This window comes from Vanessa cardui, chromosome 7 (assembly GCF_905220365.1).
Source record: "Vanessa cardui chromosome 7, ilVanCard2.1, whole genome shotgun sequence".
NCBI lineage: Eukaryota > Metazoa > Arthropoda > Insecta > Lepidoptera > Nymphalidae > Vanessa > Vanessa cardui.
In genome coordinates this window covers 4279597-4299380 of record NC_061129.1, presented here as the reverse complement: position 1 = coordinate 4299380, position 19784 = coordinate 4279597, and the positions used below count along the sequence as shown (strand labels likewise).

Genomic DNA, 19784 nt, shown 5'->3' with positions numbered 1-19784 from the left:
AGATAACTATCAGTGCCTAATTCGATTAGGCCAAAAGAGTTGATTTTTATGCGACCGCTCGTTTATCTAAATTCATTTTAGTGATGCGATTAAACATAATCGATAATTCTGTGGGTCTTGACTCCTTTAAACGATTTAAATTCAATAAAATATAATCAGTAAATTTAAATTACCAATTTGACATTTTATTAAGGATGATTTTTTTTTAAAAACATAAAACCTTTATGTTTGCCTCGAAATTGTACCCTAAGAGATCGTTTATCGCGTTCGAATAACTTAAATCCATGCATAAAGCTCTCTGAATTTGTCAAATGGAATATATATGTTGTCGATATAAAATTTTGTTTAAATTAACATCACTATGGCTCTGAACGCTGACCATTAGTTGTCGACGTGCATTCATTTCGTATTCATTAGTGTAAATTAAGTGGTATATGTCAAAAATTCGCCTGCATATTGAAAATATTTATAAACTTCACCTTAGCGAAGATCTTGGGACGTTTTTGGGTCTTATCGCATCGCACATTATCGTTTACTTTTTGTTTATAAGAAAAACAGAAACAAATTATTTTCGTCTATATATTATATCGATATAAAATACGACTCGATTTAAATGTCAGCGCTTCTTTTTTGCGGCTTTTTTTTTGGGTTATCGGGAGCCGTTTTGCTAATGTAAGATACATAATAAACTGCTTTATTGCTCAAAAGATAGCTTCATTTAATGATTTTGTTTAGGGGTTACGACGTATTTGGTGAAACAAGATAAGAAGTGGGAACGGACAATTGATTTACGTAATTACGATCTGAAACATTACAATAATTTAAAATGAATAAAATTAAAACATTTTAATATTGGTGATTCAAATATTATCTTGGAACCTGTACAACTTTGCTGATTTGAAGTCTAAAGATTCTAATTATTATTGGTAATTTGTGATGAGAAGAATTATCGGGCAGCAATTTTAAAGCAATGGTATTTATATTTATAGTTTAAGCCTGCTGTTTAAGTTGTTAGGTAAGTGGGTTATAGCGAGGAACCTACTAGTATACCTAACCTTCTTACTCTTAAGGATGTTTAACCGTGCTGCTCCATTTGGGGTAGGATACAGAGTTATGATTAGTAGCAGAACTTCTTCAGAAAAATGTCGGTGTAATTTTGTCTCACTTAATTGACTTGTAAACAATTTGTGCATTAATAAAACCTACTATCTCCATTTAAAAACCATGCTCATAGTCCACGGGATCATCTGCTCTTATCATTGGAACAAGCTTATCAGATTTGATACTTATAATCAAATCAGTTTTTTTTATTAAAATTGACTTACTACAAATTTCTAATCTTCGTCGTACGTAGGTCTTATAGTTCCGGGGAATTTCTCATGAGTCTGCTTTTATGTTATTTATATGTATGTAATTAAATCTTTATACATCATGACTCAATAGTTAGTTTCTCAAAACTTATTTGTAATACTGAGATCAATCAATCCAACATTACAATTTTATCAAATACATAAACTGTTCGTGGAATGTGATTCATATATCGAACACTATTTACGAAATGAATCCACTGTAACTCATAAGAAAAACTTGAAAAACTTTCCTTTAATGTATACTATGTAACATTTTACAAATGCTATAAAAACTCGTGCTTAAAACGATCTTGATGTCAATCACATCTATATCTATTGGTCGAGAAAAAATGCAGTAAAGATACTGATCAAATCGTTTTAATTTTAATGTTCAGTGCTTGCAAAAACATAGGAATGTAGTAGAAATACTTCGCTTTAAGTAATCTTGATATGTATAATGTATGTACATTGTACATATTAGCAGTACGTATGTTTAAACATTTCTTAGAATTGTTGTGTTCCAGTTTGAACGGTGAGTGATCCAATCCAATTATGGACGAAAAGATCATAACATTTTAGATTCCACGTAATGTGACATATTGACAATATCAAGGGGCGAAGATGACTTCTAACCATTAGCCATTATTACTTCTATCTATTTGCCAGTCTGACTATGTCAGTCACTGCATTTTTTACCAGAACATCTATCTTTATTTGTCTTGGTACACCAAAAGATACTTTGATCTAGTTGTTTGAACTTGGATTTTCAGTAGCTCAGGTGCTTATTTGAAGTTGGATTTTCGAAAAAACGTAATTTAAAAACGTACTGATTCAGTCCTTATTTCATGGCTTTATTAGGGGTTTCTAATTGTGGAGCTGGTTTATTTGAACATGATATTTCTCTATTTGTGATAATTGATTTATTATTCGAAAGAAGACAAGACATTGTAAACAAAATCACAACCAACCTATTTTAACAGGTAAAGCTTTATACTTTAAATTATTGAGTCAGATAGGATTATGCCTTTTAAATAAGTTGATATATTAAGACATAAAGATGCAATCATTTTGATCCTCGATGATATATCAAATGTAAAAATATATTTAATGTAAATAGCCTTTAATGAATATTGAATTAATTTATTGATGAATATATGTATTTGAAGAGTAGGTTAGGTAGGTACTTAGCCGTAAAGCAAATTAGATTTTTTACGATAATACCGCGAAATTTGAATAATTTTCGTGATTACAGAAACTTAAAATAATGTTTTATTTTATCTGATAATCTCGCTTAATTTATTTTATTCATGAGAAAACGTAATGTGTCGGATAAAATTCTGTCACATGTATTTACCAAACTACGTATCAGTTGCATTGTTATTTTACATTTAGTGTGTATTCCTTCACTTTTTTATATAGAATATTTTACTATTTCTTATGTATTAGACGACCTCTGTGGTCCAGTTTTCATGGGTACGATACTCCGAGGTCCCGGGTTCGTTTCCCGGCCGAGTCGACGTAGATTATCATTAGTTTTCTTGTTCTTTCTCTTTCTCTTCTTTCTCTTGGGTTCAGGTGTTTGTATTACCGTCGTTACTTCTGGTTTTCCATAACACAATTGCTTAAGCTTAATTAATTAAACATTAGGATCATAGTAGTGTATCTGATGTTGTCTCATGTTTATTTATTTATGTATAATTATAGCGAAGAAGAACATGTGTACCTTGATGGCTGATTATGAATGATTACTATAGCTCATAGACTAACTCAACTTGACTATAAGACTGAAGATCACGAGGTTCTGGTGTCAAGCCCTAGATCAGGCTGTTAAAAAATATCTGTAAATTGGAGGTGCGTACACTGCCGTGACATGGAAAGCGCGTAACTGCCCCTACGGATGAACTCTCTAACGTGTTGGATTTTCCATCCCATTCCAATTCCATCCAGATTTTCAAAGTGAGGGAATCTCTTCAGATTTCCGCCTTGCCCAAAATCGGTTAGGACAATATAATCATCAGATACCGAAACCGTGAGAAGTGCTAAATATTCCTGACATGTCCAATACCATCTTGTCGACCCTGCGTTTAAACCTGACTACAGCATGTCATCTCAAATTCGAATAATTAGAAAATTGGCACTATTTGGCCTGTATAGAACTTATTTCAATTATGAAAGTGTTATAAATGTACACTTTACTGCCTTATGAATCTATCATCTAGATTATAAAGCTTAAAGCCCGAAATCTCGGAAGTCATGATAAGAGATTCAAAGTCGAATCAATCAGAATATATTGGTTTCTTATGCCAATTTTTTGTCAAGTACAGCCGCACTAGATGTATTGGTTTGCGCTTAAACTTTCTCCAGTATATTTTTAGAAATATAAAATCTCTTACAGAATTAGCTCCTCATGAGGGTTATGGCCTTAATTTACAAAGTATGTCTATATGTTAGGCTGTTTTGGATTTAGGCACATCGTGACTGGTGACATCTTAATACGTTATCAATTTCAAACTTCATCCTAATCCAGGATTAAGTTTCGTTGTGAGATAAAATTGATTCATTAAATCTATCAATAATTTAAAGGATAATTCATTCATTGAAAACTTGATTTGAATGAACGAGGGTACGATCGTGACAACCGATCTCTAATTTACTGCTATTTAAATATATCTTCGACATCAATTGAAAATCCATCTATCTTTTAATCTAGACTAATAATTCTTTTATCTATTTTGTTAAGATGTTTTACCAATTCTTTGCAAAAAAGTTGATCTCTGTCTGGGTCAGTATGTCATTTACAATTTATTGCAATTACAAATCATAATTTGGTAATGTTAAGCCCTTTTAGAATAAGCATTGTTATTATCTTAATACGTAGTATCACGTTTTCATCATCCCAATACCACGAATGCATCTAGGTAGGAAATATTTATACAGAAACATACCAAGTCGATTTATAGCTACCTCTATAAAATGATTACAACTAGCTCGCATCAGTTGTAGAATAAATATTTATCTTGCATAATTTATGAAGGGATATGTAATTAATACCGATCGCTAAACAAAGATGGCAGTCGCGTGGGCGGTTAATACGGGGGAAGCAAAGCAACAAATTAGGTTAAAAGCCCATAAATTGATGTGAACAGCTATGGGTGGCGCACACGGCACTGAATTAGTCCCGGATTTTTATCACTTGGTGACAAGAAAAAGTTGAATATACAGCGTGCTCCGAAAGTATACGATATTATAATTAAATATATAATTAAATATATTTTGGTATTTACCAAGATTTAAGGTTGGTCGCATAAGCAAAACATTTTCCTCTTTAAATAATAATCCTTCTATTAATTGAACAATAACAACACCTAAAAATAAATGGTGTTTTATTAAGTAATGACTAACTTTAGGTATATTAAGATTATGTATCTGTATTCGTTACATATGAATGCAAAATATTTATCTTGTTTGGTTTGGGACAATAATAAACACAGTTCGTGTTAACCATAATAATTATAATCTAATAAGATAACTTTAAAACCACCAACCATTGGTGTTGTCTGAAGTTAATTTGTTGAATATTTACACCTATGAAAGTTTTAGTGTGAGCTAAAATTACCCAATGGTTAGGAAGTATGCAGCTTAACCGATTTTTGGAACTTCAAACCCTGGAACAGTGTTATAAAATTTCCTTCAAATCTTTCAATGAAAGGAACAGGAGTCCTAAGCCTAGCTAAGCTAGCAGTCATTGAGACACAGTTACATAAGTTTTTGCAATATGTTTATTGAATCATCTAACTGTCCTTAACAATTAAGGAAAACGATGTTTGTGTCTACAAAAAACTGACTTAAGCCGATTTGTAAAACGACTCTTCGCCCGCCAAAAAGGTCAAATGATACATAAAACACTGACAACTGATCTATATTTAATCTTTTCTTTTTCTTCGATAAAATATTTTTAAGGAAATTTTCATGATTTTAAAATTAATTAAAAACAAATTTTGAAAGGTTCTCTAGGAAATCCTCTATCATGTTACATATCATAAGCCTAGTAATAGTTACCAAGTTGTTACTGGACATATATAATAAAGCTAAAATAAAAAAATATACATATAAATAAAATTAAAAACCAATATCTGCACTTAGAACCCGCTGTATCACATTAGTCATGAGAAAAAAATAATCATCGTTAATTGGTCCCTTTCATTAGTAAATCCCTGCATTCTTTACTTCGTTGTTTTTTCGATGTCAAATCTTTATCAATGAAAAAGGATTTCATTTTTATTTAAATTACCTTATCATATACCTATACCTTCTGTCCAATGGCCGGTAAGCGGTAGTGACGTGAACCTTAATGAGTTTTCTGATATATATTTTTAGTGATAATACTATTTCTTTTATTTCAGATAACTCCAAAATATCCTACAATTCATACAAATCTATAATTTCCAATCCATTCAATATGTGTACAAAATATCATATCGCTTAGAAAACTATGACATTATGTATTTCTCATGGTAAAAAAGTTGAATAAATTATATCTTATCAACAAATGATAGACAGGGTAGATAATTGAAAGAGAAACGTTAATGTTTACACACGGAACCATAAAGTCATGAAAATACATAAATAAACCTTTAAAGCTCCTAGTTTCAATGGCGCGGTGACATAAAACTCGATCACAACAAAACGACTACACTGTAGCCATAATCAAAGGCAGTCGACGATATCAAATCGTAAATACCTCGACACCTTATCTGGCTAGACCGACGACGGTACCAATTCCCACTTAAACAAAACAGCCTAATTAAGCTATAAACAAACCGAAAAACACGGACTCCGAAAATATTGGGGTCTCGAACTGTATACTAATCTGAGAGAGCCATTAAGTGTCGACAGGTCGCCGAGAGGAGTCAGCGGGGACTCGTAAAGATATACCACAAGATAACCCGACTACTGCAGCATTCGGACCTCACACGTACCCGAACATCCTCACATAAATACCCACCGATGGCTTCATATCGACAAAAAACTCGGCGATAAATTTGGCGCCCCTAACACGTAAATGTTCTTAATTATAGTGTAATATCCGGGGAGTGTTTTCTTTATATCTAATCTGTTCACTCTTATGGTCGCTCCCATCCAGCCTCCATGCGGATAATGGTCGTAATTTCGACGATATCGATTATCATTTCGGGTTCAACCACTTACAATACTTAAAATTTAAGTACATCTTAATACGTTTCCAGATATGCTAATGGCAATAATCGAACTGGTGCTCGATACGTTAGCTGCTTTAAGGAATACGTTAAAATTACTACGGCTGAGCTCATCATTATTCTGTACGATAATTAGTATTATATATATAATTATGCACATGTGATTTAAAACTATGTCACAATAAATAATGCCTTCATTGGAAGATTTTTTTTTGTGTTTTAAATAAAATGTCTAATTTAAGAAGATTCGAAATTCGAAAAATATTTATGTTTATCGTACACTTGTTGTCAGCTCCTTGGCCCGTGTTGGCATACACAATGGCTCCAGTGAGTTATTTGAAAGTCAAACATCAAGCTCGAGAAGTAATCGACGTCTCAAGCACAAAATTATTGGTAGATATCTCGCGACCATCTCCAAGAAAATCCCTGAGCTTGTCTCTTCAAAGTCGAACGTCTCGTTTCATCCTCGTTTCAGAAACGTATATCTATCTCACTTGCAATGAAGTGCAGGGTTATTCCACTTTTATTTTTTCCCTTTCTCGGCGACAGCCGTCTGTCCGTCACGAGTGACAGGCGCGCGCGAGCGCTCGACAATCCGCACTTGTCAATGTCGCCAGTTGCCGATGCCAAATTAAAGAAAATACCCTCACTACGCTAAAATAGTCTGCGAAACCGCAATATGTTTTTTCTTTAAACGACATTTAAGGAAATACAGTACAGGCTTTGATTACTCCTTAAAGCGTTATTAAGTTAATTGTCGTGGAAAAACATTACTGAGGTCATTTGCGGTTTTTAGGCTCGCGTTTAACATCGACAGGTGTACGCTTGTCACCGACATTCCTTTATCTTTAATAAATCTACCGACACGCGATGACTAAGATTACTTTTAAAACTAAGTGAATTAAAGCTGCTATAACATTCCAATTTATTTCATTTGGAATATTAAACAGTTTACACGGACCCAGTGATGTAATCGCCATCAATTTTCTCCATGTAAATGTGTAAGGAGCTAATTAGGCGTTAACTATGAGAACAAAAGTTAGCTGCACGAATCACTTACAACGGAGATGTACCTTCGTTGCCGTACCTTGTATTAACAGGGCTAATTATTCCCATTAAACGGGCACAATCCATTCAAATTAACCATTGGACGTAGTTTGAATAAAATATTCGCGTTTTGTGTGCGGCTGAATGACGCTCGGCCCCTTCCGGTGGGTGGTTGCTGTCACAACACGCAATGCGCGTCGCGGACGCACCGCACCGCATAATGAGACGTTTACTCGCATTAGCTAAAGAAATTGACAAGTGAACAATAGCGGGTCGAGGGGAAAAAGGAACGCGAAAACTGCAGAAAGAGCCGGACAGTGTCGTATCGTATTACCCGACGTAAAATATCTGGGGGAAAGGAATGAGAAACGATCGTTCAATTTAAATACGGGTACGAGACGGGAGCGTTCGCGTGCGTTCGGTAGCGTGAGAATGCGCTTTATTCGGGCGGCGACAGCGGGTCCCGTCGGCCGAGCCTCGGCGGGACGTCGATAAATCAGGTGCACGGTCGACGGTCGTTGTGACCGCGCGACGCTCGTATATCGGCCAAAGGGGCCACAATGGCCTCGTGCTGTCACACTGACACTGACGCAATTGCTCGCATGCGCCGTCCGCCGTCCGCCGTCACAGACAGCCTCGACAGCGTTACGAGCAGCGTCCACCCCCACTCACCCTGCGCGTATTTATTGCGCTAAATATTTGAATTAATCAGATGAGATAAAATGTTCGCGTTCGTTTAAACATTCCGATGCGGTCGCGTTGACAACTCGATGTATTGTCCTTGTATTTCTGATCCGCTTTTTAGTTGCTATCACTCCTCTTTTTATCGTGCTACATAATTGCATTCTTAAAATTTCTTCTATAATCATATAAATAGTAATTCTACACTATTTTTATAATTAAGCTTTGTATGTTTATACGGAACCTGTTTTCATCTATTTAATAATACGTGGTCACTGCTAGCATAATAAAGATAGTGAGATCGTTTTATGAGCGGGTCACGGTGCAAGCGCGGTGGTAAGGTGGCATACATGTTTATGACAGAGAGTTCGCACGACACACGATACTTGACAGCCCGGCTAGGAAACATCACATCCCATGTTTCACTCATGTCCTAAAGGTACAGGATTGAAGACGTTACGTGCAAGAATTCCCTTTGAGACACTTGTTTGAGATATTTTATGTGTATATTGTTAACAGTTTACAATCTGACGAGGGTGCTATTTATCTCTCTCGTGAATAAAAAAATTATAAATGCCTAATGAGAAAGGTCAAAAAAGGTCAATGAGATCTACATAGATGTAAATAAACATCGTAATTGGATTATGGATAAGTTTCCACCTGGTATTCCATTTGGTTTTTACTATTCTACCAACAATAAATAAAGAAACAATTTATTATTTCTCGGTGAAGAATTTAATGAATCAACGACTAAAAACAATTTACCTTCCATGTAATTTATCACATAATTAAAATAAATTATCTTACACGAAATCCATTTTACAAAAAAAACCTAACACCTGCATCAGCGATACAAACCGTAACTGCAAAGGGCAGGCAAGTGTCGGTAATGTCGCGACCATATCAAATCTAAAATTCCACCGGGTAGCGAGTGAACGGTTAATTTAAAGCAAGAGACTAAGAAAGCGATCGGTATCGGGAGCGAGTTTTAGTTCATCGGTTCCTAGCGGGCAACGAGTACGTCCGGTCGTAATGTGGTATACGCTCAATACAGAGACTTTAATAGATATTATAATTAGAAATCATAAAATTGTATATGGATTCATAATTCCGTTTATTTAAAGACGCTTCCACCTATTTAATTAATCTTCTCTTTTCTCTATAAAGCCACGTGAAACCATTTTTGTTTATTGCGAAATTAAATACCCATTCTTCAAAATAAGCCAAAAGACAGACAGACGTATGGAATAAAATTAACACAGCCTCAATGAAGAATAAAGAACCTGCAATCAAGTTATTTGTAAAAAAATTAGTTGAGTGCAATAATTACTGGAGCAAATATAGAAAAAGCAATATTCGAAATATATTTCTCGTACCATCATACGCATTTTCCAAAAATTTGGGTACATCATCGGCCTGACATTGTATCTGCGGAAGGGATACTTTTATTAACTGAGATTAAAAAAGTTTGCAACCAACTCGCTAAAATATCTAAGAAATATTTTTTTAACGAATAAATTTAGCCAAAGAATATTTAAACAATACAATGAAATAGTTCCATTTACATCTATAACGCTTCTTCTTCTAACTTGTACATCATTGTTATAAATAAAATTAAAATTGCAAAATTCCCAGCGATTTCACATATGGCCTGCTGTAGATGATCTCAAGTCCGTTATCAATTTGACATCCGCGGTGTTCTCACTCGCTTATATCAATATAATTTATGTCGTCAGTGCTATTGATTAATGTTGTAATTGGCTCCGATACAAAATACAATCATTAAAACATTGGAACAGTTTATTAGGGATAATTATGTGTGATTCATACACGGTGTTGTAATAAGCCTTGAAACTGTTTGGTTAAAAGCTTGTTATTTTCAATACTTCATTAATGTATAAATAATGATCGACTAGATATAATATGTGCTGAATAATACATATGATTTATATATTACACAATGTCAGTTATAGGAAAAATATTAATTAAAGCTAGTTGCAATTTTAATTATTTATATAAATTGCAATTCGAAATCTTATATCTGATTTTTGTGTTGTTTTTGTCAATGTATTATATTCAATGATCATTAAAAATCACCAAACTTTAAATAATGTAAAACTGAATATGAAATCATGTAACAAATTTTTGAGCTGTTTTTCTAAAAGCGGTCACTATAATGGTTGATACTCTTACGAATAGATACGCCCATTACTTAAATATAAAAATTGAAAACATTCTAGTAGTTGATTATTTCTACGATTGTTTCCTGAATTGAATGTTGGAATTGTGCAAAACAAAGAAATACTGCCTTATTTCTTTGTTCTTATGCCCTTGTATCTTATTCATGCGCTTCCCTCGCATTTCCTGCAAGAACCGGTCGCGGAGTTCCACCTACCGTCATCGTAGAAGGCACTTGTTTCAAAACTAGTTGTCAATTATCCAATCCAAGAAAAGAGCAAACAACATTTTCATGAGATGGCTTCTGAGCACGTGCTTCTGATTGACTGGTTGTGAATGGCGGAACAACTCTCGAGTATTTTGACACAGCAAAAACGCGCGTGCGACGCGTTATGGAAGCCATACAATCTACAAGTGTGAATCAATTTCATCCATTGGTTTTATTGATTGATTGACAATTTCGCTGAATTATTCAGTTGGACACGAATACCGACATTCCGCGCGCTTGTGGTGGAGACGACAAAAAGCAACATCACGTAACCCTAAATATAAAGCTTGATGGACGTCGTGGGAGTGGCTCGATACGGGGCATATTTCGAGATTGGAGACGCTAGAAAAACGGGAACGTTTGGTGATGAGAATGTCATGTCCCTCGTTCCCAACGACATATTTGCGAGTCGGGACCGCGTTTTGCGATAATTACAGCGCATAACGCGGGAAGAGCGCGAGGAATGTTCCGCTCTGAGCTCACCGCCTCGGATTTATAATGACGGTCGAGTGTCGCGACCGCGCTGTCCTATCGACAGCGCAGCGTACAGAGGAGAAAAAGCGTGGCGTCCGTAGCATCCGCGCGGGGCGGACCTGTTCTGAAGCCGCCGCTTCTCCTCCCCCTTCAGCGACGCCATTTTTTCCCCTATGGATTGCTAAGCGACTAGCGAAATATCTCGAAATTGACATTCCTCTCATAATTCCATCCGAGACATATCCTCGCCGATGTCGGACGAAATTTAATCTGTCTGATAAAAATACTCATGAAATTCACCGACGACAACAGTGACGTGATGTAATTACCGTCTGAATTCTGAGTCGGATGGGTGTGCACTCTCGCTTTTTTGTCGCACGTCAATTATATAAATTGTTTGTGCAATAAATTTCGCTGTATCTCTTTGGACGGGTGGCGGTCTGGTCATGGTGGAATGCGACGACGATACAGCGTCGCTCCACAGTATACGGGCCCAATTAGCATGGGATCGATAGGCGCGCCCGATGCCGATCTGCTGTCAACTGCACTGCACTGCGTAAGCCTCGGTTATCTAATCTGAACTTAATGAATGCCTCGCTGCTATCACAAAAATGAGTTAAACCTTATATAAAAAATCCGTGACAGGTAAATTGAAATTAATTATGATTTCCTCAAACCCTTTACTTGAACGCATAATCGTTTACAAAGTTATTGGCTTTTATAAGTATACGAAGAATAGTGCGAATGTTTCTGTTTTGTTTGCTAATTGAAAATCGAGATGATGAATGACGTAAGTTTAAATCTGCACTGATTATATTAATTTTCAAAATGGCATGCTTTAAACGGTTCAGACATCGATACAAAGAGAAAATGAAAGTCGAATTCCTTAAAGGTAGCAATGTCTGCAATTTCCTACCCATGACTTACCTACAAAAAGTATATTATGTAACAATTATATGACATTATTCAATTTCAACTTCCTGGTGTCGTATCAAATGAGATCCATTCATTTGCTTCATTAACGGAAACCTTTTGGAATTGACGAGATAATTAAATATAAACAAAATTAAAGTATGATTATTTATACCAAAATACATATCCACCGGGTCTAATTGCTTTTTTTTTATTAATTTATGTAATTGTAATGAATCTGCTTACCCGTAATTAGTATCTTCATCGTATTAGCACTTTTTATAAGCACCTCGAGGAAAACGAAATCAAAACGACATCTTCGAAATTTAAAATTAAAAAAAACGATATATATCATAAAAAGATGGAATTTTTTTTAAATAATTTCGATCATCGAGCGTTAATTACGTAGTTTAATAAAATCCACAATTAATTTAGTCACGCAAGAAAAAATCTATAGAACCAATCTAAACTCAAGCCATCGATATCCAATCATATGAAGTCATCGACCTAAACAGAGACCATTTAGTCGATGTCCGAAGCTCATTCAGATGGGCACAACAATTTTCACATTATTCATGCCATCTGAATATTCCAACATCAGTTTCACCCAACATTAATTGTTATAGCCAGGCCTAAGCGGACACACTGTTCTTGTGAGCAATGAACTTAAATGCGTAAAACGTAGTCTCCATAGAACCTATTTAGGTTTTTATTTTCTCAATTGTAGTCTCGAACTTTTAAAATTGTTCCTTAAAATCATTGAAAATCAAAGAGTCAGTTAAAGCAGAAAGACACATTTAATTTAAGTTAATTTTATCATAGATAAGACGCTAATAAGATCTTCAAGGGATCTGACAATTTTAGATTAATTTAATATAAACTTAGCTTAGAAAATAGAGTCGCAAAATGTATACAATATGGTAATACTTGTATTTAAAAAAGATGATTAATGTTTAGATAAATTAAGAAAAATATAAAATCAATATTGGTTCCTAGTGATGCTCCTCATTCTTAAGGTCTATGTATCACGTCAGCATGTTTTATGGATGCAGCCTTCGATTCGTGAAGCCCATCGTTGTTTATTACAGCGGCCGTGTGAATATTGATTTTTAGGTCAACAGCTTAACTCTGTATTGTATCGGTGCTTTATGCTTCAGGATTTTATTTCTTTTTAAGCCCTAGAACATAGCTGTGACGAATCGACACCAGAAGTATTCATAGTACTCTAAAGAGTCGTTACACAATTTTTGTTAGGTTTACTGCACTTTAAATATTTCATTTGAATAATGCAAATGATATATATATATATATATATATATATATATATATATATATATATATATATATATATATATATATATATATATATCGTTATGTTCATATATATATATATATATATATATATATATATATGAACATAACGTAAATTAAATTTAATTTACAAAATTTGTGTATGAAATCAAAAATTTCCACCAACCCGCATTGGAACAGCGTGGCCTAATATGTTCAAACCTTCTCCACAAAAGGGAGAGGAGGCCCAGCAGTGGGAAATTTACTGGCTGTTGTAGTTGTTTTTGTGTATGGAATGATTTTATAATAAATACGTAATTAAAATATGTCTATTTGTCTGTTATATCTCCTGAAATTGTTTCAGATACAAGAGAAACTGGATTTGTGAATGCCATAACTGCAGCCGGCGTTACGTATGCTATCACAAGAGCATGTACAGCGGGATCGCTTTTGGAATGCTCTTGTCAAAAGGTTAGTTTAACTTCTAGTAAATCCTCCGCTAGGTAAAGACCTCCGTCTCTTATAAGAAGCATTCAAGTTTAGTTAATCAACATCTTGTAGCATTATGCACTAATCTTACGAATGCATTTCCTGAAGATAATTTCGTTTATAACCGAGCTATTAACAATTACTATAAAAACTAATTAAGCAAGGGTAAAGTCGTTTAAAAATAATATATATCAAAGTAATATTTGTGTTTGAACTATAGATATTCTGTTAAAATCTCAGCCTTCAGTAGCCTTTTCATTTTCATCTAGGCCGAAGTATGATACTTAAGTATCATACATAAGGTAAGGTATAAAACTCAGCAAATGTTATGGATGTTTCTTAAGATTACGTTTATTCCCTCTTTTTTTTAGGAAGTTCCGAAACCCCGTCGCGGGAGAGTAGCTCAAATGCCACAGCCTCCGTCTCCAGCGCAGACTGACAGGTGGCAATGGGGCGGGTGTAGCGACAACGTTCGCTTCGGCTTACAAAAGTCAAGAGAGTTCATGGATAGCCGATACAGAAAGAAAAGTGACATAAAAACTCTAATCAAACTTCACAATCACAACGCTGGGAGGTTGGTTAGTAAGATTTTTCTATATAAATGTCTAAATCGTTTTAGTATAATAATAATTGTCATGTGTTAGACAAAAAGTAGTCTATGTCCGTCCTTGGAGTTCAGGTTTGCTTCACACCAAATTTCGATAAATTTGATTCAGTGGTTTGGTTGTGAAAGAACGACAGCCAGACAGACAGTAACTTTCACATTTTTAATATAAGTATAGATTATCACCCATAATTATTCAAAAAACATTGTTATCTACTTTTACTATGATGGGGTAACGCTTTAGGAAAATATTATGATTGTAAGTGTATGGAATCTGCCTTTGTATTTCTAATTATATAGGATACAAACAACGTCTTAAAATTTTTTTTATGCGTCATAAAATATTAATTATTATCATTATTTTGCTCCAGGCAATAAAAAATAATATGAAAGTGGAATGCAAATGTCACGGGCTATCCGGTTCTTGTACTCTTCGGACTTGCTGGTGGAGGATGCCTGCTTTCAGAGAAGTGGGTGACCGGTTACGCGACAGATTCGAAGGGGCTGCTAAGGTATAAATTATTTTACATCACAGTTGCATCATATTAAATAGACAGGTGAGAATAATTGTACAGTCAGAGTAAGAAAACCTTCGTCACTTTTCAAATTAATTCCTTTATCAAATCTTAAACTCTTAGTACCTTTTGAACCTAAACATCAAATCTTTGCGACGCAATATGTCATTCTCGCTCGGTAATGCAGATTATCGCTCATACTGAGCACACGAAAATAGATCTTAAGGTGACGAACCTTTTCTTACCCTCACTGTATATGGGGATAGTATTCTTGAACTAACTAACGTATATATTATAGGTTATCTCAAGCAACGATGGTGATAGCTTTATGCCAGAAAGCCCCAACATAAAGAGACCAGGCAAGAAGGACATCATATATTCAGAAGAATCGCCAGATTTTTGTTCGGCAAATATGAAGACTGGATCTCTCGGCACCGAAGGACGTCAGTGTAATATAAGTTCTGCAGGTACTGACAGCTGTGATCAACTTTGTTGCAGAAGAGGTTACGTACAAACGACTATAAGGGAGGCTGAAAACTGCAATTGCCAGTTCAAATGGTGCTGCGAAGTCATTTGTGAAACATGCTATGTTAAGCGAGACATACAAACATGCCTTTAATGTGATAGATAATAATAACAATTATATTAAATTTAAAATAAACTAATTTTAAGTAAAACATTTGATTTTTTCTTTTATATATTTTTTTCATGATCATGTTTCATTGCTGTCGTAATCTGTTTCATAATCTGATTCATTTAATATTTGCTGCTTATTACTCAATTTATGAGATAAAAAATTTACAACTTTATTTTTTGGAGAGATATCTGGCGGAGGTTTTTCATCCGATAAAAGTAGATATCTGTTTGGTTTTTTCCTCGGTTCTACTTCAAGACTGTCATTTTTACGATACTTATCAAAATTAATTCCTGGTGCAAAAAGCTTTTCACATCCTTTTAGTTTTTTTGGAGTATCCTTTCGTATTATATAATTATATAACATTTTAATTTTCTTTACATCTGTGACAGATAAACCAATCCCTTTTTCATGTAACCAATCCTGAAATAATGTTCAGATAGTATTTATGGACTCATATACTTAAGTAGATAAAAATCAGATAACATTTAATTGAAATTGAGAAATTACCTTACCGGTATTTGGTATAACTATAGTTTCACCGCCATTAGATGTATACTGATGAGAATTGTAATGCCCAGCACTGTTGAAATCGTATTCCAATTCGTAGAATAACCATTCGTCATCTTTTAATTTGTCAAAAAAGTACAATTTATCTGTAAGAAAAAAAATTATAATAAATTTATTTAATTCAATTGGATTCCTAGGTTGCTCTAGGTCTAGTAACTAGCTCAAATAATTTGACTTTCCAAAGACGCCAAAGTTCTTTAATATCATTTCACTAGAAAAATGCACATGGGATATAATGCCATAGGGACTCACTCTTTGGGGGTTTCACTGAATCGCCTATGCATGCTTCTATAAAAACCCGATGCACTAAAATCTGGAGTATATATAAGTGCTGCGCCTAAATTATTTCTGATCGTGCCCAAAGGCTTGTTAGTCAAATTCTGTGATGTGGGGTGTAAATTGTACACCGTGTACAAACACACATTTGCACAAATATTTATATACCCTGTGTAGCTGGATATTGTCTTACCCGGTAAAACGTTTTCTGGAATTACCGTTATCTTAGTATCTCTATCTGGTTCGTTGTGTTGTGGAGGAACACCAATCAGAGAAAGGATGACCGCGCTTATTTTTCCAGCTGCCAGACAGTCGTAACCTAGCACCACTTTCTGTTCAATAAATATTGAAAAAATATCATCAACGTTACTTTAGATGACTCATCATACAAATGGGGTTATAAGGCAAACTAAACCACCTGGAAGGCACTAGGGTCAATTACTCACACTAATTTAAATTGCCGAAATTTAACGTGAAGGCACGCCTCCAGCCTTTTTTAGTTCTTTAGTGTAAGCATTGTTGTGTTCAGACACAAGGGACATAACATCTCATTGCTAGTGGTCGCTGGTGCAGTAGTGATTTAAAGAATGGTAAAATATTCCTACGACACCCATGTCTATAGGTAGGTAATACAGACCACTTACCGACCACCACCATTCAAGAAGTAAAGAAAAAAAAGTCGTCTATAGATTGATTTTTTATCTTTTTCATGAATTATAGTAATCATAAAATGGGTTTTTTATATTTTTAAAATAAAAGGGTTTCGCAAGAAACAATCAAGAACGAAGTCGCGTTTCCAACTACATAAATAAGTACCTGTACGCCTTCAATGCTGAAATTGCGAAATGGAAGATCAACACAGCCGAGCTGACCTATTCTGTTGATGAAGAGGACCCATCGACTCGTGTCATCTTCAGGCGGTTGTAGTATTTCAGTAAAACTTAGTCCAGTCACGATGTTTATATTGCTGAGATAAAGACGAATCATGTCTTTCAATACCTTGTCTGATATTAATTAAAGGATCATTCATCATACTATTTAGATACATTAGTATTATGGTAAAATTTCTCTAAGTAATTTTGTCTGAACCTCAGGCCGCACACGTGGCTTTCGTTTGCTTCACCCTATGTGTTAAGATATATATTTCTTTTTTAATTAATAATTGAATAAGTGATATGTTACTATGTCTCATGTTTATGAGTTTCGCGCAACTTACTTTAAACATTTTTTGAGTTTGCGATCTCTTACATGAAAAGTAACAGACAAGTAACTTTAGCATTGAATATTAAACTATGCTAGGCATTGAACTGTGTCACCACAGAATTCTCCTGATTATATGTGGTAAAGGAAAGCGTCGTGAAAAAAACTAAAAAATAGAAGATTATGCAAACAACACATTTTTTAAGAGAGGGAGAAGGCTACTATGAACAGTACGCCTATTGCCTCGGCTTCGTAACAACAAACAACAAAAGTAAATAGATTATCGAATTTGGTATCAAATGAATGTATTCAATTTAGAATTTATTTATTTTCAAATTTCGAATATGTAATTCGAAAAAAATGTAATGTTAGTATATATTCTTATCTTATCAACAAAAGTAATACTACCGAATGAAAAATCGTCAATAAGGTACGGTATGATCCCTGAAGGCCAAACGTGAAATTTATGCATATCTTCATCATTAAGGTCGAAGCCTGACTCGTTGCTATAGTCTGTTTTTTGCATTATTATCTCAGGATCGTTTAAAACTTGCATCGCCCATTCAGAAGGAAATCTGTAGCCTGTAAATTAACATTGAACGTTATAAATTCTAGTACAATAAGCTATCTCTGTTATTTAGTTAAGTATATTGGCAGAAAAAATGTAAAATGGTGACTGTCCTGATGAAAAAATTAATCAAAGTTGTTAGGCCAACTACAAGCACTAATGATTTACCATTATACCATTATACCATTCTAGGATACATATTATACCATTTCTAGAGACACTTCCACCAACCCGCATTGGAACAGCATGGTGGAATATGTTCCGAACCTTCTCCTCAAAGGGAGAGGAGGCCTTTAGCCCAGCAGTGGGAATTTACAGGCTGTTACTTTTTTACTTTAGAGACACTTCAAACCGGAACACAACAATACTGAGTACTGCTATTGGTATTTTGGTGGTGTCTGCGCAAAGCCCTACCACCAAGTTATCAAACCTCAGAAATAATGGTACATCTATCTATCCAGCAATTTGTGTAGTCATTTATTTTTGGTGTTTAATGATGTAACTTAGGCTATCAAAGATAAATGAAAAAACAGTGAAAGAAGTGAGTACGACGACAACACCCCCAAGGGATCAGACTCCAATGGACTTTCACGTCGCTTGGTGGGCCGAATACTATTCAGCTATTGTCATCTTAAATTATGTTTCTTAAAAATGTGTTCTAAATTTAAAATAAAAAAAGGCCCCGACGAATTGAGAACCTCCTCCTTTTTTTGAAGTCGGTTAATAACAAAAAAACAGCTACGATAATTTCATTAAATACATAAACTTACTTAGTACGTGTTCACAGGCTATTGAAATTACAAATAACGATATTACGATAAATTGACATAACATAGCGTGACAAATCTCCTTCGTTCTGTTACAATTTTCACTAAGCCTTACAACCTATAAATAATTCAATAAAATGTAGTACTAAAATTTCAATTTGCCTTGTTGAAAATATAATGAAATAGTTTGTTATATCAAAATGGAATAGTTTTATCGTAATATTTTCATTGGTCTGTATTGGAAGACGTAGACTTCATTTAATTTTATCTTTTTGAATGGTATCGATTCAATTTCCTTTTTATACTAGTTGTTTTAAAGATTGGTCGTCAGGGGGTAACTATATTGCAAATTTCAACAAATTCGGTTCTGCGGTTTGACTTAAAACTACAACGGACAGACAAAGATAATTTCGTATTTATAATATAATAAAACATATATAGTGACGATCTACAAATATATTAATTGCTCATTAATAATAATGTTTAACTTCAAATGAATTAGATCACTCACTACAAGCTATCTTAATAATTCCAAACGTATCTTGTAACATAATTTGCTTAACTAAAAATTAAATAACGTGACATTATTGGAATAAAACATTAGCTGTTAAAAACTGAACTAAACATTAATTTAAAATTTGTTACATGACATTATAATATATGCTAAACACTTTGTTACTCTGAAAAACATTGCTATATATGAATGCTGTGCCAACAGCTCCTATTTTCTGTTGAATAAATACAAC

General features: G+C 34.3%; 2 protein-coding genes across 2 annotated transcripts in view; one reads left to right on the top strand and one right to left on the bottom strand.

Annotated features, from left to right (window-relative positions):
* LOC124531379 (protein Wnt-6) overlaps nt 1–15679 on the top strand; it is a 51664-nt gene extending 35985 nt beyond the window's left edge. Inside the window, exons 3-6 of the mRNA XM_047105942.1 lie at nt 13780–13886; nt 14276–14482; nt 14880–15020; nt 15322–15679. Of these exons, the coding sequence (XP_046961898.1) occupies nt 13780–13886; nt 14276–14482; nt 14880–15020; nt 15322–15642 (776 nt within the window). The 3' untranslated portion in view covers nt 15643–15679. The remainder of the gene's footprint in view (nt 1–13779; nt 13887–14275; nt 14483–14879; nt 15021–15321) is intronic.
* A 56-nt stretch (nt 15680–15735) lies between these two features.
* LOC124530926 (zinc metalloproteinase nas-1-like) lies at nt 15736–18229 on the bottom strand. The gene is made up of 5 exons (XM_047105298.1): nt 18112–18229; nt 17320–17507; nt 16697–16835; nt 16168–16313; nt 15736–16080 (listed from the first exon to the last, which is right to left on the bottom strand). The coding sequence occupies exons 1-5, from the start codon at nt 18227–18229 to the stop codon at nt 15736–15738; spliced, it is 936 nt and encodes a 311-aa protein (XP_046961254.1).
* Between the last annotated feature and the right edge of the window lie 1555 nt (nt 18230–19784).